The following is a 22,694-nucleotide window of genomic DNA, read 5'->3' as shown; positions in this document are numbered from 1 at the left end:
TAGTCATGAGAAATGCAGGAATAGGGAAGGGGGCTGGGTTTGGGTGGGATGCTCTTTGGAGGGGCATTGTGGCTTGATGGGCTGAAAGGCCTGCTTTCACACTGGATTTTATGAAAATGTATCATTTGAAAATAGCTTATGCTATTAAAGAACAAAACTGCCATACAATGACTGAGCTACTAACATTTCCCCCACCTATCCATGCAAATACATATTGTAATCGAGTCAATTGTTTTTGTTCTTTATTTTTTCACAAAATAATTTTACACTCCATTCATTCTTAAATGCAATTTCTTACCATTACCTGTACAAATGTTTAGTAAAATACTGACTTTGCGAGATCTATTTCAGCTCAGAGATATGGTCATCTTACTAAACAACCATGCAACACTCTGTTTTAGATTGGCAACGCATGTTAAACACAGAATTTTCTCCCAACTGTAACACCAAAATTACATATATGACAACTGATTATTTCAAAATTAAATATTTATTTCAGAATTCCTTTACGATACAAGTTAATCTTAATTAAAAATCAATTAACAGTAGGCACTTCTAAGGCACATAATTTTGTAAGTTTAACTTGACATATTAACTGTTCGTTATCATGTATTGGTGTCAAAGCCAGCTTTCCACTCAAACATTTTGGACCTACTCAGGTAACTGAGACAGACAATTCAACATCAGATTATTGACACATTTTATGAGTGTTGGAATCCCAATAAACTATCTACAGTACAAAGAACATTTTTCAAAAGAAGTGAGGAAGGGTGTAAATTTAACTTAGCAGAAACATATACAATTACCGGCTCTGCATAAGTATGCCTTTTTATTGCACCCCCTCATTCTCTGGCAAGGAATTGAGAGTTCTGCAGGAATATTGACTGTGAGGGTTACGATACTGAAGGTGGGTTGTATCAGCATCACAAGACTGTTCTGCCATAGGAGGAAGAGAAACAGGAGGAGGAAGAGGAAGAAGCTGGGCATAACTGGACCATCTTGATCCAGCCCGAGCATGATCCGAAGGGGGAAAGAAATACCTGAAACAATGTAGATGGGAATACAAAGGTGAGAGAATAAAATGGGAGAAAAAGAACAGAAGACAAAGATATAAGTGGTGAATATAAGAAAATGAAAGTTAAATGCCTGAAAATAAAAATAAATCACTGGGTCATGGTTCAGCAAACAGACCACAGTAAGGAAATGCTATCCAATAGTTCCAATGCCCTCTCATCTGTATTTTTAAACAGTTCCTCCATTATCATGTAAACACAATGCTTATGCATCAGTGTTAGAACAGATAGTGCAAACAAAACAAAAGCTAAAATACAACACCGAAAAAAAACAAACACACACAAAGCTGTGTCAATGTGATTCTTAATTTATTAAATTCTAATTAGAACACATAGAATACTGGTCCCACAATAATAAAAACAGAACATGTCTGTTTGGGTTTGTATATCCTTATGGGTACGTTCCTGGGTGACATTAGAGTTTAATGAATGTGTGGTGTTACTGTGTGTGTAGTTGCTGTTTAGAATGAAAATTAACGCATCTCAAAATCAAATTAGTTAAATTGTATTTTCCTTCAGCCTTAATCCTTTTCCAGTGGTTTTCTTAATTTTGTTTTTACAAAAGAAGTAATTTACCATCAACTTAATGTATTTACATGGCTACAGAGATGCAAAAATAGAGTTCTTCCAAGCTTCTGTAAGGTAAACCAACACGTGCTTCTCCAACTTTTCCTGCACACTGAAGTCAACTGTTCAGGAGCAATGTCAAACTTATTCAGGAAAGAAACACTAACAAATAGGGCAAAAATTTCTATTTTGTAAAGCCTTCCATCCAAGATTATTAGTAAGCAGGTTGCTAGTTGGCCTCAATTGATATCAGATGACATTGGGGAGGGGATAAGGGAATTCGTTTTTCATTCCGTGTGCATGCAACAAGCAGCAAAACAGCAAAGTTATTCCAGTTAGCTTGAGATCAGCTGAGTTTTCTGTCTGTTGAAAAGGGCATAATATGTGCAGAAGGCAAGATGTATCAAGGTTTCCTAAAAGGAAAAAAAAATGAATATGTACCACATTTCAAATTTGAAAATGTTTGTAATCCTTTCTATTCAGTAAATGTTTTGGTCGAGGTGGTAGTGGCTGGAGATAATAACATTTAATGTGCAATTTTCATTCTGACAGCTGAATAAAGAAAGCCAAATCCTTTGTCAATTGCTCCAAAAATTGTGATAACTGAATACAAATCTTGTAGAGAGAAAGAACTGTCCACAATCGCTAACCTGCATCACAGTATAGCAAACTGAAATTCAAAAATGCAGTACTTCTGAAGGGGTGACATACTATTTTGGATTGATTTTGGAAGTAATTTTCCATGCCACATATTAAAGATTATTTGCCCCTATAGGTTTCCATACTTAACCAAAGAATCCTCAAAAAAGAAGGAATCGGGAGGTTAAATTTCCAGTCAGTTGGACTTGGACATCACTGATAAAACACTTGACACTGTCAAATAAATGGAACCAAAGAAGATTACTGGCCAGAGAAAAACCTGTAACTATTTTCTTCACTTTGAATACAAAACACAGCTCAATAAAAAACTGCTGAGCAGATTGTAATTGGTAATCTACAGGATGTTATATGATGTTACTCTATTTCATAAATGCTGTCAATGAAGTGTCTCCAGATATGTTGGAAGATGTGAAATGTTTCATCTCAACCATCCTCTGACACTTCCAGTTAAATAAGAAATGTTCTATCTGTTTTTTCTTTGATATTTAGGTTTTGCTTTATTGTTTCTTTAAGGCAATAATGCTGATCTACAATAAATCTAACACTTCACTATTGCTGTCTCACACAGATAATTTTGGGATTTGGTTAACTTAAACCAGAAAAATTAAAATATTTTAACCCCCGGGTATAAGCTCAGAGTGGTGTACATTTAAGTGAACATGTGCCATGAGGATGGTTTCTAGTTCCAAGCATTTGAAAACATACTTTGTTATATTGTTTCTGATCTTTTATTAGTTTAGACATTCATTATTTCAGATGCATTTCAGTGTTACATGCATCACTACTTCAAGAAGAAACATCAGTTATGGGATACCATACACAACCATTTTCACAGAATAAGAGTTCCTGTCGATTCCTCATCTTGAGGACTTTATGGTTAAGGAATCTGATTTATAGCAATGATTATATTCTGTGTTTTTGAAAGAAATTGTTTGTAGCAAACTAAAAATTTATAAATAGAACCTGTTCATTTTGGGGTTTAATGCTCAAGGATTGGAGACTTATTCAGGAAGATTTATTTTAATAACTATGTGGTACATTTTTAAAAAACTGACTCAATCACACAAAAATCTGCAAAAGATCGAATGTACAAACTGAAAGGAGTAATAGTTTCAAATAAAAGCAATAACAGCATCTTGTTTCATGAACAAAGCTTGCCATAGTCCTCAATTTCTAGATTAGAGTGGTGCTGGAAAAGCACAGCAGTTCAGGCAGCATCCAAGGAGCAGGAAAATCGACGATTCGGGCAAAAGCATTCCTGATGAAGGGCTTTTGCCCGAAATGTCGATTTTACTGCTCCTCGGATGCTGCCTGAACTGCTGTGCTTTTCCAGCACCACTCTAGAGTCTGGTTTCCAGCATCTGCAGTCATTGTTTTTACCACAGTACTCAATTTGCCTAATGGCAAGTTTCTTACATCAGCCTATATCAAGGAAGATGGCCATTAGCAATGAGTTGGTTGATCAGCATGATTGTACTGACTGGCAGAACAGGCTTGAAGGGCCGAATGTCCTACTCCCCTACATATTACTATGTTTCTAGGGTACACCAATTTCATCTTTTTTTCACAGAAGGCAGCTTCTTGTCCAAAACCAGCATAAAAGCAATGTTTACATCATAAAGCCAATCTGTATTTACTACCTGATTTCACACTTGTTCAGCATATCTACGGGATCCCCTTGTTCTATTGCCATAGTGTAAAGCCACCCTAGCCAATCCTAAAAATAATCAAATGAAGTGTATTAACTCCCAAATAGTGGCTTTGTCATAGAGCTGCTCCGTACGGAAACAGACCCTTCAGTCCAACTCGTCCATGCCAACCAAACTAAACTAGTTCCACTTTCCTGTATTTGGCCCATATCACTCTAAAACGTTCCTATTCATGTACCTTTCCAAATATCTTTCAAATGTTGTAACTGTGTCTTCCACTTCCTCTGGTAGTTCATTCCACACACCAACCAGTGTGAAAATACTGACTTTCATGTCCCTTTAAAATCTTTCTCCTCTCATCTTAAAGATATGCCCCCTAATTTTGAACTGCCCAACCCTGGGGAAAAGAGCTTTGGTATTCACCTTATCCATGCACCTCATGATTTTAAAAACCTTTTCAAAGTTACCCCTCAACCACCTCGGCTCCAGAGAAAGAAATCCCAGCCTATCTAGCCTCTCCTTGTAAATCAAACCCTCCAGTTCCAAAAGCATCCTGGTAAATCTTTTCTGAACCTTCTCCAATTTGATAATATCCTCTCTATAGCAGGGTGACCAGAACTGTACACAGTATGTGTATCCTGCGAATCTTTATCAACGTTTCTGAACTGAAGGCACCACCAACCTACCTTCCTGCAGAAGATGCTCCATTAAGTGCATTCTGTGAGGTGGCACTGTTAAATGCTGAAGAACCAAGACCTGCCATTGGCTGTTGGAGTAAAGCATTATTTACAGGACTTCCATCCCCTTTCAAAATGCCAGTACATTTCCAATTGTCCATATAGTTAGCTGAAAAAAAAGAAACGGAACTTCACTTTACAGTAGATATTAAGCATGAACCCTTGTAAACAAATGAATATTTCATACATTTTGTGGATGGTTTAATGTGTTTTCAAATTATAAGTAGTGCCGTTATTGTTGCATTTCACAGAGGTATTGAGAGACAATATTTGATACTTTGACAGTCAAGAAAGTAGCGAGGCAAAAAACTTATTCAAAAAGTTGATTTCTAAATATTACGAGTGGCAGAGTTTGGATAAGGAGAGAATTTTGGAATTTAGGATCTAGCTCACCAATAATGGAGGGCCTAAGAAAATTAGGAATGCCCGAATTAAAGATGTGTAGATTCTCAAAGAAATGTAGAGCTGGAGGAGATCAGACAGATTTTTGGGCGTGGTGGGAAGGCATAAGACCATAAACGGAATTGATACAAGGATTAAAAAAATTAATTAAAGGCATTGCTGGACTAGTAACCAATAAGGATCAGTCAGTCAGGGACTTAAAGTCTGATCTGAATTTCACAAACAATGAAAATTGGGAAGCCAGTGCTGGAATAGTTGAATCTGCAGATAACAAAAGCATGAATGAAGGTTTCAGCGGCAGGCAGAGAAGTCCAACTTCATCCTTTCTTCAGCAAATCAATTCTCTTCAAGATCAGTTACAGTGGCCCATAGATTGAATCTTATCAGAATGATAAATAGAATCAAAGCAAAATAAAAACTGGCAAACTACTTTGGATAATCTCCCTTAGCTTTATGTTCTAAACATCCACTTGTTCTCCCATACAGTATTCTTCTTTATAATGAGCATCCTCTGCCTTTTAATGATATTCTTTTTGCTTCTTACCAAATTCCACATTCTCAATCTCCCTTCTACAGATGTTGAGCCCTTATTGTTATTGAGACATGTCATCAGTTTCTATCTTACCTGTAAAATGGTAAATGTAAGTAGGTTTTTCTTTGTTGCTAGTTCTTCATGGCCATCAATGTTAACTTCTAGCTATCTTTATTGATTATCAGTAAGGAGGTGGAATCCCAGCATCTCCTCCGTTCCAAAACCAGAGGAACTAAGATTTAAGTGTTTTGCTGTTTCAGCAAATTCTGGTCTGTACAATGGAGCAATTCAATAGATATGTTGTATGAAGAACTGAGAAAGCCCAGATTAATAGGCATCAGAAAAACAAATGTATAGAAGAACGTGGTTTTTGTGTGCACCTGATTTAAAATATTGCATTGCAAAATAAGGAAGTATATTACTACTCCATTAACGAAAAATCAAATAGCATGTCTGAAATTAGATTACAGATCAGGGGCATAACTATAAATAAGGAAAAAGTAACAACCAGTTGATACCTGGTGTTTTAAAATTCAATGTAAACATTTTGGGAAAGCAACTCTTAGCAGGACTTATACACTTAATGGTAAGATCCTAGGAAATGTTGCTGAACAAAAAGATTTTGGAGTGCAAGTTCATTGCTCCTTGAACGTAGATTCACAGGTAGATAGGATAGTGAAGGCGGCATTTGGCATGCTTTCCCTTATTGGTCAGAGTATTGACCACAGAAGTTGGGAGATCATATTGCGGCTGTACAGGACATTGGTTAGGCCGCTTTTAGAATATTGCGTGCAATTCTGGTCTCCTTCCTATCGGAATAATGTTGTGAAACTTGAAAGGTTTCAGAAAAGATTTACAAGGATGCTACCAGGGATGGAGGGAGAGGATGAATAGGCCAAGGCTGTTTTCCTTGGAGCGTTGGAGGTTGAGGGGTTACATCATAGAGGTTTATAAAATCATGAAGGGCATGAATAGAATAAATAGACAAGGTAAAAACAAGGACTGCTGAAGCTGGAAACCCGAGTCTGGATTAGAGTGGTGCTGGAAAAGCACAGCAGGTCAGGCAGCATCCAAGGAGCAGGAAAAACGATGTTTCGGGCAAAAGCCCTTCATCAGGAATAGAGGCAGGGAGCCTGCAGTGTTGAGAGATCAAGGTCTATTCCTAGAGTAGGGGATATAAAAAAGACCTAAGGGGCAACTTTTTCACACAGAGGGTGGTGCGTGTGTGGAATGAGCTGTCAGAGGAACTTGTGGAGGCTAGTACAATTGCAACATTTAAAAGGCATCTGGATGTGAATAGCAAGGGTTTAGAGGGATATGGGCCAGGTGCTGGCAGGTGGGACTAGATTGGGTTGGGCTATCTGGTCAGCATCGATGAGTTGGATGGAAGGGTCTCTTTCCATGCTGTACATCTCTATGACTAAAGAAATTAGGGTTCCTTTCAAACTGAATTTTCCAGTGTGAGATACTAATGGTATTTGACAGCTGTTAAAGTAGTAACATCTCGAATATAAATTTCTAGAGTACAAAGACAAAAGGAAGATAGAAGAAAGGTCACAAGAATCAACAGGATCACAATGTTTTTATGAACTAGTGCTATGTGTACCTTATCATCAATGCAGTTTCAGAAAATAGGAATTTTTGTTTTTATAAAAAAATGACATCTAACCTGTAAATAAAGATGGGCAAAGGGATAACCGTCATCCCAATGTCATGAGTAGCTGCCCCATGGTTACTAGTCAAAAGGCACGTGATTGACACATCATTAGTTGCTAGCAAGGTTAACAGGGGTGGTGGTTGTGATAGTGGAGGAGGGGGGGCGGGGGGGGGGGGGGGGGGAGAAAGGGAGAGAAAAATGAGGTAGAAAGAGTCCAGAGTATGAGTCATCACATTCTCAGGAGAAGACCAGGAGTTCCTCTGAATCAGCCCAAGGGAAGGCCAAAAGTCTATTACCACTAAAGACTGTGAAACACTGGGGACAAACATCCATCACTTTGGAATCCTGCCTCTGAATGGTTTCAGGATCAATAAAGCATTTTCATCTGTCATAGGTTATTTATTTCCTTTGTCTAATTTAAGTAATGTGTTATATCCAAAATTGCTGCTCCTTAACAAACTTAATACACTGAGAATTCCTAACAAATGATTGACTGATGACATTAGGTAACTGTGATCATGAACCCCTAAACTCTGACAGCTACAGATCTTCTTTCAGTTTGTTGGTCTCTTACCAACAATGATAATTATGTTAATGACCAATTATTCAAGTATTTTTGGTCTTTCTTAACCAGCTTTCAGTGTAAAATCTAAAAAGGTTAAAATAATACATTTTTGCATCATCAAAACAACCAAAAATGTCATGTTACTTCAAAACATGTAATAATATCTTGATGTTAAATACGCATGTGAGAATACACCTGTATACCAAGCTAAGAATTCTGAAACCAAACGGAAGGTGAAATAACATCAGTTTAGTGAGAAGCATCCACCTAATCTTATTCTTGCACTTAATCCAGCAAATCGTAACCATCAGCTAAAACTATGAATCATTACAATAGCACACAAGCAACCTAATCATTTGACATTAATCTAAGCATGCTTTCAAATTCAAGATCACCTTTCCATAATCTGACACAGCCATCATCTCCAGAGGACGCCAAGACCGTACCAGTGATGTTCCAGCTTACACGCCATACCTGCGAGTTGTGGTTATCAAACTGGGCCACTGTCTGGATTTCAAATCTTGTTGGCCCTCCTGAACCACTTAATTCTTTTCTAAGGGAAAAGACAATGATAAAGGTGTGATTTTTAAAACTTTGCTGTGTGTCAGTTTAAAAAAATCAGATTAGTCCTATATTACAACATTGACCACATTTCTGAACTGCTTCATTGGCTTTGGTCTTCCAAAGGTCTACAGTTAATATCTAAGCCCTTGTCATGTAGTTCCATCATAGACCACAGTCTTAGGCTGAACCCATAATTTGCAACTTTTGTCCTTTTTAACTCTGAGCTTCCAACTCGATAGTCTGTCCATTTTGATAGCATCTAGTTCCACATCTTTAATATCTAGTTCCACATCTTTAATATCACTATCTCTAAACAGCCTCAGCTATTTGCAGATGAAACCATCTTCTTTGTCCCTCTGCACTATACTATTCCAATACACTCTAGATCAATCTCCCATATGGTTTTAAAAGTACGGCTTCTCATATCCTACCCTATACCAAATCAAATTCATCTGTCTGCTTCTCAACCAATTCTGGCTCCTGGTCAGACAACACCCCAGATTTTAAATCTCTGATCCTGTTTAAAATCCCTCCATGGCATCATCCTCTCTATCACTATAATGTCTTTGAGCCCTGAGAACTCCACGGCCCTCCGCCTCAGGTGAATTCCTCACTTCCTTCATTCCACCCCTTGGATACTGCAAACCTGAAACAGAAACAAAAAATAATGGTCCAACAGCATCTGCAGAGAGAAAAACTGTTAACTTTGCAGATCTGTGATGTGGGATAGAACAAGTTCGAAAAGTAATAGGTGATTACTAGTTGCACAGTTTTGTTTGTTGCTGTGGCGTTAGTTCCAGCAAGAATGTTGCCCTGAACTTACTGTACATTTTTAATACAGCACTAATAGGACCTTTATCATACAAATGACTTTACAAATTTCTAATTTTTCCCAGTTTTGCTGGAAGAGCGTAGAAGAGAGGGATCTTGGTGTACAAGTCCAAAAAACAATACAGCACAGGTAGACAGGGTGATAAAGAAGGCATATGGGATGTTTGCTTTCATTAGCCAAGGTGTAAAATATAGGAGCAAGGAAGTATTCTTACAACTTTATGAAACATTGATTAGGCCAGATACTGTGCGCAGTCTGGCCACCACACTATCAGAGGAATATAATTGGAGTGGATGCAGAGGAGATTCACCAGGATTTTGCCTGAGATGAAAGGTCTCAGTTCTGAGGAGGCACTGCGTAGGCTGGGTTTGTTTTCTCTGGCGTACAGCAGACTGATGGGGTATCTGATTGAGATAAACAAAATTATGAGAGGCATAGACAGAGTTGACAGAATCTTTTCACCATGGTAGAAGTGTCTAATAGCAGAGGGCATAAGTTTATGGTGAGGATTACGTAGTTCAGAGGCGATCTGAGAAAATTCTTTTCTCACCCAGAGGATGGAACATGATGCCTGAGAGAACAGTGGAGACTGGTACTCTTGCAACTTTTAAAAAACATCTGAATGAGTACCTAAAATTCCAGAGCATAGCAGGCCATAGATCAAGTGCAAGTAAATGAGTTTTGCCTAGTTTGGTGTTTATTGGTTTACATAGACCGCAGGGCCTGTTTCTATGCTGTATGACTCTATGATCTGAAACATTAATTTTTGCTTTTATCTACAGATGCTGCCAGTCCTGGTATTTCCTGTTTTAATTTTGGATTACCAGCATCCAAATGTGTTTTTTTGCTTCTGTATAATATATCACTGATATCTGCCACACACAAAATAACTATTGGAAATATTCTTGCTGCAAATACCACTGGCAACAATTCCAAATTCTTAACAATACACCAGAATGCCTTGACAGATACAAGGTTGTTGCAAGTTATTTCTGTTGTGCATCTAAAATACTGATTTGCTTTGAGCACATTAAATACAGTGAGTGAGTCAGAAATTAAGACTGAAGTAACTCCCACCTTAAAGGCTTTAATGTGAAAATTCGAACATCTTTATTTGCGACTGCAAGGATGTGGAAAGACCGTCCAAGGTTTGGAGCAAATGCAATATCATGCACAGGATCGGTAACGGTGATTAGGGTTTCTGCTTTTGCATATTTCCTAAATACAAAACACAAATATCAAATCAGTTTTCATAATCATTTATACTTCGTTTGCATTTTCTTGTCATTTCAAGTCTCAAATGGAAAATATTGCTGCACGATTTAAGTATTCTTTCCAAGGATGAAGACTATGAGAAGACAGATGACAAAAATCTCCAACAGTGGCTGCTTTAGACATACCCAATGAATTTAATACTGGATTAGTGGTGCTGGAAGAGCACAGCAGTTCAGGCAGCATCCAAAGAGCCTATCGCTGCTCTTTGGATGCTGCCTGAACTGCTGTGCTCTTCCAGCACCACTAATCCAGTATTTGATTTTCAGCATCTGCAGTCATTGTTTTTACCTTAATGAATTTAATAGACATGTAGACTGCATAACAAGTGACTAGCAAGACGTGCAGATAATTCCTCCCATTTTCTCGCTCGTTATTTAAGATTGCTGTGAGGAAAATGATACTTTGATCCACAAGGGAGTCAAAGTTTTTTTTTGTGGTGGGAGGAGCAGGCAGAAAAGTGGAGTTAAGGTCACAAACAGATCAGCCATATTGAATGCAGAGTTGGCTCAAGGGATGAAATGGCCTGCTCTTTTTTTCTATTTATGTTCTTCTGCTCAGTCATACCTACAAAGTAGAAACTCAAATTCGAATTCATAGGGGGGAATTGGCCATTATATGACAGCTAGCTTTTCAAGGTCCTTCAATGGTCACTCCACAATCAGAAAGGATACTAAATCTTAACATCTCATAAGACTATAACCTGACAGTTACAGCTATGAGGATACTGAGTAAAACATGTTAATTTCATACATTATCCACTTGCATGTAAACAGTAGTACCGACTGTGCAAGAGATGTTACAGAAAAATAATTTATTTTTTAAACTAAAGACAAATACAGCTCACAATATTATAGATCTAACGTGTTTGCTCAGTACACAGTATTTCAGAGAGATACATTTTGAAGATACATCTTATTGAATATTTTTTGGAGAACATAAGTTTCGAAAAATTGATTTATTTCAGGTTTTGTGGAAATACCTAGAGTAGTTTCTTTAGACGAGGTTTGGACTGTTTGAATAGTGTCTGGGTGGTTTTGGTACCTCTTGTTTAGTTGGAGACAAGAAACCCTTGAGGCAAGGCTACATAGCTGACCTCTCCCATTTCTGAAAAGAAAACTCGCTTGTTCATGATGAAATCCATCTGTTCTTCTGAAAGAATGGTTGGAAGTACTTCTCAAAATTGTATTTCCTGAGCAAGAAAGATTCCTCAGACAACTGTGCATAATTAGTCACTTGGCCACACATGCCAGAAAAGAGCAACAGGTGCCGGAATCGTTTAAATATCACCCTTTTGCATTCAAGGGTAACCCTTTGGCGAGCGTATTTATTGTTTCAGAAAGCCAATCTCTACAGATAAATCTTGCTCTTTTCCCAAGACAGAGAGTAACAGCAAGTTCGTGCATGTACTTTGGTGACATTTGCACTGTATATTAACCGAATATTGCATCTTCATTCAGTAATTTTTGTTTTGGTAATAAGCCAACTATTGTGCTTATTGAGAATTGTGGTTTACTGATATTTTAATTTTATAACTTGATACAACTATGGTATTTAATTGACCATTTTGGTAACTGGGAAAAGTACTTTTAGTTTGTGTTGTGACCTGTGGAGTTATGAACCTGGAGCACACCTCCAGCCTCGGTATTAACAATGTCAGGGAATTTACCTCAAAGTAAAATTTCAGGTTGTTACCTGTAATATTTATTTATTGATGGTCTCTTATTGACTTTTTCCTTTGCAATAGTCCAAATAGAGCTCACAGGGATAGGAGGGTCTGGCACAGATAATTCCACATGATGGCAAAGATAACTTCCTACTTTGTCGAGGATCTTGAGCTGTGCACCAGAGACCAGAAAGATCCCAAGTTTAGTCAATAACCCATGCTTTATGCAGATCTTAGTTGGGACAGCACTGCAATAATCTACATTTTATTTCAGAGGCCCCAAGCTAATGGGGAGAAACCTAACCAAAATTCCTAATTTTAAACCTGTGCAACAGACACCTGCATACATTCCCTGCCTCTCTTTGAGAATCTGACTTAGTAAGGGGCATTTCCTCTATATCAGAAGGCTACTGATGCTCACCATCCAAGTTTAGACCTGAAAATCAGCCACTTGGGTCACACCTTAACAGACAGTCATTGTTCAAGAAACATTATTCCAGCGCACACAGGCGATGGGGAGAGGATAGGGATAACATGGAGAAAAAGTCAATTTTCATCCAATGAAGCATATCCTACCTGGTGTTTTCATTGTATTCATAAATTTGAACTTTTCCGCCAACATTTGTGCTGCTATCATCGCTGCCCACCGCAATCATAGGGGGATGAGAGCGGGAACTGCGAAGCAAATTATTAGAAAAAAATTGAGATAATTATTAGCCCTATTTACAAATGATGTAATTAAACTTGTACAAGTAGTAATTTTCACTGATAACTTTCACTGTGCTAGAATATTGTGGTAAAATATTTTCAAAAGGACAGAAGCAAAAGAAAAAGATTTAAAGCTGAACTCTTGGCTGAAAAAGCAATCAAAAGATCTATTTCCAAAACAGGAAGCTTGACTGTACTGATAGAAATCTGTAAAATGCACTTTCATTAGGGAATAAGATTCCAAACTAAGTTGACATTTTATGTAAATTTTCCCTGCTCAAAGAGCCAGATGGGTGACAAGGAATTTTTTTTTCTCCAACTCCCTTTACAGTTGTCGTGATCTGAAATGTGTTGCCTGAACATGTGATGGGAACATACTCAGTAACAACTTTTAAATAGACATTAGAAAATTGCAGGATGACAGTGAAACAGGAAGGGACTGTGTTGTTGGTTAGTTCTTTCAATGAGCTGGCACAGCACAACTGGTTGCCATACTTTCCAAGTGAGAGATATCAGCAGGGAAATGCAGCAGTTTTTAACCTTGCTACACAACTGGCAGTGAATACTCTGAGGTCAAATGCCAACAGAAAACAACTGGAAAAGATGCCAGAACAAAATTCATGGAAGCTGACCACCTGTTGGGAAAGTTGTACAAGATGCAAAGATGATCACACCATTTTGGCCAAATCTTTGTAAATGGACATTAGCCATGTAAAGATGGTTTGCTTTGTTTAAATTGATGGTATACATACTACAATTTGGAGTACTGATAACACAAAAACAGACCATTCAGCCCAACTAGCCAAGACAGTAGTATGTTCCAAATGCACCTTTGACTCTTCATTTCTTCCTATCAGCATAAGTTCTGGTCCTTTTTCCCTAATGTTTATCTAGTTTAACCTTAAATTCTTCTCCCTACTCTTCCTGTTAGCGTCAGAAGGAAGAACTATAATCAACTTTATGAACAATCTCCATAGCAGTTCACCATAAATTTATTCTGAATGTGAAAGAGACTTTTGATTAGTTGTGTACAAGTAATAAAAATGCTCTTTATTAACCAAGACATAGAACGTAGTACAGTACAGCACAGTACAGGCCCTTTAGCCCTTGATGTTGTGCTGACCTAAAGAGATTCTGATGAAGAGTCACCAGACTTGAAATGTTAATTGTTTTCTTCCCATAGATTCTGCCAGACCTGCTAAGTTTCACTACAAATTTCTATTTTTGTTTCAGATCTTTGTTTTATATTATCAGTTAATTTTTCTGGAGCTGCTATTTTATCCGCAAATAGTGTATGTGTTTAAAATATTCTGAAGCATTAAGTGAAGGAGGAATATCCACACATTCTTACCTGGAAGGATTCCAGGAAATACAGCTGCAGCTTAATTTGCATGAGATCTCATGTTGCAATGACCACTGACTGAGATTCATAACGTCTGGGGCTTCATATATCCGCACAACTCCATCTGCAGAACAGGTGGCCAGAACCAAGCCCATGTGTTTCGGAGCAAATTTCACATCAGTTACTGAGGTTCTGCTGTCTACAAGTGTCGTCCTCTTAACCTGTTTGGAGATAGGTACTTAAGAGCTTGTTAATGTGAACACAGATACGGACAAGGGTTGTTATTTTTGTTTCATTGCAATATACTCTCATTTTCCCTTCTTTCCTGAGCATAGTTACTCGTTTAATGGAACAAGATGTATTGCGATCTTACTGAAAAGTACTAGTTTCAGTTGGGAGTTTGACAGTAATGTCCAGAAGATGTTTTCTTAAGGTGAAAATCTTGAGTTAGGGGATAATTATACAGTAAGGTGATATTCATTAAAATCTGCGTTGCGAAAGAATTTCTTCTCCAAGGGGATAGTGCATGTCTGAAAAATTGTGGAGGGTAGATCACTGAAAGTACTTAAAGAAGTGAATAGGAAATATTGGCTATGAGAAGGTGGCACGCAAACAGGAACTAGGACAGATCAGCCATGAATTTATACAATGGTGGGACAGACTAGAGTGGCTAAGTCACCTCCTCCTGCTCCTATTTCTGGCATTCTTTACTCCAATGGCTCCAGCAGCACTCCAATATCATACCTGGAGCTATTCTTCATGCAAGTGGTAATTTAAAAAAATATATTTACTGGCTAGGCCAGCGTTTGTTCTCCATATCGAAGTTTTAATTCCAGATTACAGGGTAACCTCGATTACTCGAACATTAATTATCTGAATTTCAGATTATTCGAACAAGATCTCAAGGTCCTGTAAAAATGCTATCTGTTATCTGAACAATCTGTTATCCAAACTCTCAGCTGTACAAACAAAATACTCCCCACCCGTCTCGTTCAGATAATCGAGGGGGGTTGTTCTGTATTACTTAATCCAATTTTCACCTTGTTCCATGTTCATGTTAGAGCCCATGTCCCGAGCTTAACTGCACAATGTTTAAAATATTCTGCCTCAGCAATCTGCCAGCAGTTGCCATCACTGACAGCACTCGGTCTAACTTGTATTGGACTGGTTAAAATTGGTATTAATAGATAACTTGGACAAATAGGAGGGTGACTGGGTACATCATTCTTGCCTCTGAGGGGGAAGATGTGGCATCTTATTCAAAAAACCTAAGCAGAAAGATTTGTGCTGATGTCTCAGTCCTGTAGTAAAGCAGTGCTCGACTGTTGTCTTTTAGATGTGATGTTAAACTGAGGTGGATGTAAAAGATTCCATGGCACTATTTTGAAGAAGGGGAGTACCTGCCAGTATTTCTTCATAAACTAATTACAATTTAAACATTATCTGGTCATTATCACATTGCTGTCTGTGGGAATGATAGCATACAAATTGGTTTCCAGAGATTCTACATTAAAAAATGACTGCTGTTCAAACCTACCACGATGGTTATAAAGTTCTTTGGGATGCCGCAAGGTTGTGAACGTGCTGTTGAAAAGCAAGTTCTCTTTTGTCACTTCACTTGATAACTATTGCGGTTTATTATTCATCAGTCAGCTTTCAACCTACAGCTATCAAATAATATAAAACATTACTGACCATTTCGCTAACCACATAAATTATATTTTAACTTGTTTAGTTTTGTCATTTGTTAAAACAATCTTTTCAGATAACATGTTGAGCATTAGAATTTGAATTTTTGTTGAATGTCTGGTGGATTAGTTGCTTTGGAGACTGGGAGTGTAGTAAAACTGTCACTTCCACATCCATTGCAAATACAGCATCACAGACCAAAACCAACAAACCCAACAGCAACAGTTGTGAAAATATCCAAACTCACCCAATGGCTCTGTCCTCGTAGTTTGTCATTCGATTCTCCCACAATCTCCTCCCACACAGCTGCTGTCCGATCAAAGGAGCAGGACGCTAACACCTGCCCAAATTCAGGGTGGGCCCATGTCACTCGCCACACTGACCCACTGTGTGTCTACAAAACAGATAGTACAAAATACTGTACAATGGTATTAATGGGAAGTATCTTAATTTGAATGATAATCATACAATGTTACATGATAGATATAGATCATTCACTCAGCTGGTGCACACCAGTTGACATCAATTCTCACGTGACATTACAGACTGATGAGGAGTGATCACGTAGTAGTGGGCTATAGACTTCAGAGTTTAGAAAAGAGACTATCTAATTGAAACCAAAAAGTACTTAAAAGGTTTTAATAGGGTGGATCTCCGAGGCTATTTCCACTGGCTAAAATTCTTTTAAACAGGAAAAATTTACTCACTCACTCAAACAGACAGAATTCTCTGTTGCTGTTGCAAAATCAATAGTAACAAATGTTTTAATATTAAGAGAATCAAAGATACAGAGGTCAGGCGGGTAAGTGAAGTCCATGGAGAAAGTTAGCCATTATCTGAGTGGATCCAATGCATGTGTGAAGGACTGTGCGGATTCGTGATTCTGTTTAGAATATGTTACAATTATAACAACGTATCCACTACATCAAATATAAATGAATATACTGTAGTGCAGTACAGCATATAAGAGAAAGTATATTTGTGTGCCACCAATGTTCTGATTCTATTTATATCATTATTCTTTTTCTCTCATGCATTAATCTTGCTTCATCTCAATAATCTTTCCAACCGAAGTCTTTCAACTTCACATTATTTGCAGTAAAATGTATTTCTACTCCCCAGTGAACTTGCCACAACTATGACAAAGGAGTGGAGGAGCCTGGAATGATCAACTTTGCACCAAAGTGGTAAGATGATGTTTTTTAAAACTGCTTATTCCCCACAATCAGATGCCATATATGATATACAAGTTATTGAGTGTGGCTTCCTTACATGCTGACAGAGACAGAAATTGATTTGAGGAACAATCACCACTCACATATAGCCCTTGTGCTCTAGGAGACAAAACAATATCAGCTGCACATAAGTATATTTTCTCCGAACTGGACTACACTACAATATATTCTTTTATACGCTACACAATAAATACTTAGTTCTAATTGTTATATTCTAAATTCTTTTAAACAGGCATGCTGAGTGCTGTTCTTGACAAGAAATATGTCTGAAGGGAGCCTTTTTATTATGAAGTCAAATCATCAAAAGAACAATGGTTAATAGTTGTTTGGTAATACAGAATGAATTACTGCTTTCAAAAGAGACAGACTGTTGACACTTTTCTTGCATTCATCAGCACAGTTGCAAGAATACCAAATTTCAAATAGAACAGCTCACAGTTTATGTCACTATGATGTTACAAATTGTCACTTCCTTTGAAATTTGGTAGTCTGTCCTGAAGAATACAAAACTAAAAACCATCAACAGTATGTCTCTTTTTGTCAGTAAAAGATTATAGTACTATGATTAACTTGAACAGTTTGGTAATCTGAAATTTCTGATTACCAAGGTTATTATATTGTCAGTTGCTCAGGGGTTTTAGAGTTGAACAATGTGAAGCAGTCCTCATGTAATCTGATCTGTTTTTATTTGTGACAGTACTCTCTGCAGAGACTTTCAAAAATTACCACTGTCGAATATTGTTACACCCACCATTTAGCTTCTGTTTTCACTTGTGAACTCAACTCAGTTACTCCTCAAATAATGTCAACATTTGGTGAAACATGCTGAAAGAATGGCTGTTTCTGAGTGAGAGATTATGGAGTCTGATTTTTTTCAAGTTCAGAACTCCTAAGAGTTTAAATAGTGTAAACATATGGACATTAAACAGAGGTGCAAATTGATATGTGCCAACAGAAAAAGAGTGAAGACAAAACACAATGGTATTACTCTGGTGCCTCCGCACTCTGGCAGCATGTACTCACCTTCCAGCTGGCTGTGCAATGCCACTCACCAGTTTCACCCTTGTCCCACACCTGTTAAACCAATGCAACATTTATTTTTTTAAAATCCAATGGATTCACAGACATACAAAATATTTTGAACTAGAAACCATTACTGCTGATGAACCAATGGAAATGATTTTTGTAGCTTGTCCTGAATGGTGAACCAGGTGCTTCCCCACAGGCGTTCATGAGAGGGCAACCTTGTCCCTTCCAACTCCCACATGTCCAGCAACATATTATACAACTACACTCTGCAAAAAAGCTAGGAGTAAGCCCCCTATGGAATAAATGAATGGAACTTAGCCAAAGGAAATCTGGGAAGAACTGGAGGTCAAAAATATCCCATTCTTTTCAATTCAACGTTCACTTTACAATGTGGGAGCTCTGAACAGTTTGTAGGTCAGAAGATCTATTCTTATCAGATGACATCAACAAGATCTAATAGACACTGAAAACATAAGAGATCTTGATCTCTTGACACAATCTAATAACCTTGCAATTAGAGTCACATTTCATAAGCTAATCGATCTCTTTTTCTCAAACACTGAACAATGCGATGTGAAAAAAATAAGAAGTATTGCTACTCATAGTATTGGTCAGGGGTAAATATAAGGGAGGGGAATGAGTCTGGGTGGGTTACTCTTCAGAGGGTTGGTGTGGACTTGTTGGGCTGAATGGTCTGTTTCCATACTGTAGGGCATCTAATCTAATCAAAAAAAATCCTTGACCACTAAATTTGCTATATACAGCGTAATAGTAAATCAGTATAGATTGAATCACAGAACCCCTACAGTGCGGTAAGAGGCCATTCAGGTCGGCACCAACCCTCTGAACAATATCCAACCCAAACCCAGCCCCCTACCCCATCCCTGTAACTCTATATTTCTCATGGCTAGCCCACCTAACCCACACTTCCTTTGACTATGAGAGGAAACTGGAGCACCTGAATGAAACCCAAATAGACATAGGGAAAATGTGCAAACTCCACACAAACAGACACTCTAGGCGGAAGTCAAACATGGGTCCCTGGGCGTTGTGTGGCAGCAGTGCTAATCACTGAACCAATATGCCATCCAATTGCATATAGATTACAACACAAAATATGTAATCACTAAAACACTGTAGTTTACCTTCATTTTTTTGGATGAACTGGTGTGAGCCTCCACCCATTCTACTTCATCTTGCACTATCAGCATGATCTTATCCTTCTATCGTCACGCGCATATCTCTTTTCCCCTTAAATGCACCGAGTTACCTCAAATAATCTATCTGGTTCCTTATTGCATTTAGTGATTTTCTTACACGACTCCTAATTTTGGACAATCTCTCTATTACAATATCTATGAGTACCAGACAACATGACAGATCTCCAAAATCTAATGTAACAAGGGAAATAGAGACTGTAGGGAAATGACATTGAGGGAGAAGATCAATCATGATTCAGTCGAATGGTAAATTCAATGAATAGCTTAAATTATGCCTATTTTCTATCTTTTGGCCTTATGTGCCCTACACAAAAATCCATTCCACAGCTTAAATCAATAATAGCACACTCACTTCTGAATCAGATGTGGGTACAAGCCCCACATGAAGCCGGTACAAGTGTGCAGTACCAAGGAAGACCTGAATAGTCAGAGATGTCTGTCCACATTGCACTGATAATAAGTATCTGTTCTCAGTGGTTTACAACTGATCTGTCATGACAAGGTGAAGAATGTGCTGTTAAGTTTTTGGGAATCAGCACCACTGAGTGTCAAGGCTGGTCTGTGCTTCTGATTTGCTCCATGGTCTTAGTATTGATTATTGAAGGCAGTATCTGCTGACACCAGGTGCCCCTATCGACAGTGCTTGTGGAAGCCTCCAAAGCCACTGAGACATTGACTTCTGACACCACACACGCAGTATTAAAAATGTGGGTGAGCTGTGGAATTGTTTTTCTCATTAAAGTGTGCATTTATACTGAAAAGGTTGAGAATCACTGTCCTATCTGACACATTAAAAAGACTAGCGAGTTTTGAGAATATTTGTAGCTCATGTTGAGTTTCTGGATGTAGGTTTCCTTGCTGAGCTGGAAAGTTCGTTTTCAGACGTTTCATCACCATACTAAGTAACATCTTCAGTGAGCCTCTGGATGAAGCACTGGTGGTGTAGCCCACTTTCTATTTCAGTGTTTGAGTTTCCTTGGATTGGTGATGTCATTTCCTGTGGTGATGTCGTTTCCGTTTTTCTCTCAGGGGGTGGTAAATTGGATCCAAGTCAATGTGTTTGTTGATAGAGTTCTGGTTGGAATGCCATGCTTCTCGGATTTCTTGTGCATGTCTCTGTTTGGCTTGTCCTTGAATGGATGTGTTGTCCCAGTCAAACTGGTGTCCTTTCTCATCCGTATGAAAGGATAGTAGTGAGAGTGGGTAATGTCTTTTTGTGGCTAGTTGATGTCCATGTATTCCGAGGAGCATGGCATTCCAACCAGAACTCTATCAACAAACACAATGACTTGGATCCCATTTACCACCCCCTGAAAAAGAACATCACCAACCCAAGGAAACTCAAACACATAAATAAAAAACAGGCTACACCACCACTGCTTCATCTGGAGGCTCACTGAAGATGTTACCTAATACGGTGATGAAATGTCTGAAAACGAACCTTCCAGTTTCGCTACATTCATCAAAAAGGCTTTCTGAGTATATTGAGCAAAGGTTTACACTCTTCCTGAACAGAAAACCTGTTAATTCATCTCAGACCTCTTTGTGGGACTTACAAATGACTTCCCATTGCCTTCACCATACTGGTTCAATAGAGGTTCAATCAATAAAAACTCACACTCACTAAGATTTTCACTCATTGAAATAATAACAGTAAAAGCAGCAAAATAACTCAGGAAGTCAGGTAACAAATGAGAAGATCAAACTAAGTCGATGACCTTTCATCAGAACTGATCAAGACCAGAAGACAATGTTGAAGTCAGTGGAATGGCTCAGTGAAGCAAAATGAACCTATGGGGCTGGTTGAGGGCAAGCGAACAATTCCTACCTCCAATTCCCCAGGCTCCCTCTTTCATCACTCCCAAGGAGGTGACAACCTCTACTTCCTGGGGAGCAACCTCTCCACTCTCAACCCAATTTCTCCTTCTCTCTCCCCTCCTTCTCACCCAATGCCCCTCCCCTCCATGCCTCATTTCCCCCCATATCCCTCCCCTCATTTCCCTCTTCCTTCATCCCTCTCTCCCTCATGTCCCTCTCCCCATGTCCTTCTCCCCCCCAAGTCCCTCTCCCTACCCCCATGACATCCTCACTCCCAATGCCCCATCCACATGTCCCTCTCCCTACCCCTCCATGCCCCTTCCCCAACATGACCCTCTCCCTACACCCATGTCCCTCTCCCCCTCCCCATCTCCCCCTCCCCCATGTCCCCCTCTCCACTCTCCCTCCTCCATGTCCCCTTCCCCCATTTCCACCACTCCTGTCCTCCTCTCCACTCTCCCACCCCCATGTGCCCCTCCCCACTCTCCTCCCCCCGTCTCCCCCTCCCCACATTCTCTCTCTCTCCCCATCTCCCCCTCCCCACTCTCTCTCTCCATGTGCATCTCCCCACTCTCCTCTCTGCCCCAGGACCCCTCTCTCTCTCTGCCCCAGGACCCTCCCCTCTCCCTCTCTGCCCAGCAGCCCCCCCATCTCTCTGCCCCAGGACCCCCCCCCCTCTCTCTCTCTCTCTCCTCTCTGCCCCAGGACCCTCCCCTCTCCCTCTCTGCCCAGCAGCCCCCCCATCTCTCTGCCCCAGGACCCCCCCCCTCTCTCCCTCTCTCTCTCTCTCTCTCTGCCCCAGGCCTCAGTCCCTCCCCAGGGCCTCGGCCTCTTCACCTTCACGCTCTGGTCGCTGGAGCAGGTCGCCATCCTCCTCCCGTGGAAGTCGAAGGAAACATCGTGGATCAGGTCCTTGTGGTCGGCCGCGATACTGCGGGCCACGAACATCGCGAGGAGGGATTTCAGCGGCGAGACCAGGCGGCAGGGCACAGGCCTCGGATCGCGGGGCTGACTCGACGGCGATGCTTTGGCGCCTCCCGCTCTGCTGGTAACGACGCAGGGGAACCGAGAGGAGGCGCTCGACCCGTCTGCTATAGCGCGGAGACATCGGGTGGCGGCGCTGTCTCGGGAGGAACAAATTGTGGGAGCGAATAATGATCGCCAGGTGGCGCCGTTTGAGAGGGGAACCAGGCATCAGCAGATGGCGCTGTTTCCGAATGTCATCAGGAGGGGCCGGCCATCCGTGCTGTACAAGTCATGACCAATAGGTGGCACAATAATGGCCTGGTAGGTCAACAGGGGAGGCAGCAGGGATGATGCTTGTGAAGGTTCTGTTCAGCCTTTTTATGATTGAAGGTTCTGTTTTTATCTTAAGAACTTTGAATTGCAAATCCCATTTTTCTAGTAGAGCCTTTTGGATAGTAGTACTCACCCAAAGGTCTTTAAAGTTTTGTTTTTTCTCAGCATTTCTGCCAGC

The 22,694-nt window shown here is 39.6% G+C and overlaps 1 protein-coding gene across 2 annotated transcripts; it reads right to left on the bottom strand.

Moving 5' to 3' along the window:
- Positions 1–220: 220 nt before the first annotated feature.
- Positions 221–22,281, bottom strand: seh1l (SEH1-like (S. cerevisiae)). 2 transcript variants are annotated; one of them, XM_072569796.1, is made up of 9 exons: positions 22,055–22,281; positions 18,174–18,224; positions 16,163–16,309; positions 14,236–14,447; positions 12,753–12,851; positions 10,316–10,456; positions 8,238–8,395; positions 4,636–4,795; positions 221–1,040 (listed from the first exon to the last, which is right to left on the bottom strand). In XM_072569796.1, the coding sequence occupies exons 1-9, from the start codon at positions 22,163–22,165 to the stop codon at positions 830–832; spliced, it is 1,290 nt and encodes a 429-aa protein (XP_072425897.1). In that variant the 5' UTR covers positions 22,166–22,281; the 3' UTR covers positions 221–829. The 2 variants fall into 2 exon arrangements, with proteins under 2 accessions (XP_072425897.1, XP_072425896.1); XM_072569795.1 differs by lacking the exon at positions 221–1,040 and adding an exon at positions 1,366–2,053 and having other exon boundaries at positions 22,055–22,280.
- Positions 22,282–22,694: the final 413 nt, after the last annotated feature.

The sequence above is a fragment of the Chiloscyllium punctatum genome, chromosome 5 (assembly GCF_047496795.1).
Source record: "Chiloscyllium punctatum isolate Juve2018m chromosome 5, sChiPun1.3, whole genome shotgun sequence".
Classification (NCBI taxonomy): domain Eukaryota; kingdom Metazoa; phylum Chordata; class Chondrichthyes; order Orectolobiformes; family Hemiscylliidae; genus Chiloscyllium; species Chiloscyllium punctatum.
This window is presented reverse-complemented; position numbering and strand designations above follow the sequence as displayed.

What these genes read in the sequence shown, in the direction of transcription:
- seh1l (XM_072569796.1), bottom strand. Translation starts at nt 22,165, where the DNA reads ATGTTCGTGGCCCGCAGTATCGCGGCCGACCACAAGGACCTGATCCAC. An exon ending in TACGAGGACAGAGCCATTGG is followed by an intron (nt 14,448 to 16,162) that starts GTGAGTTTGGAT and finishes ATCTCCAAACAG; the next exon opens with GTTAAGAGGACGACACTTGT. An exon ending in TTCACATTAAAGCCTTTAAG is followed by an intron (nt 8,396 to 10,315) that starts GTGGGAGTTACT and finishes CTTTTCCCTTAG; the next exon opens with AAAAGAATTAAGTGGTTCAG.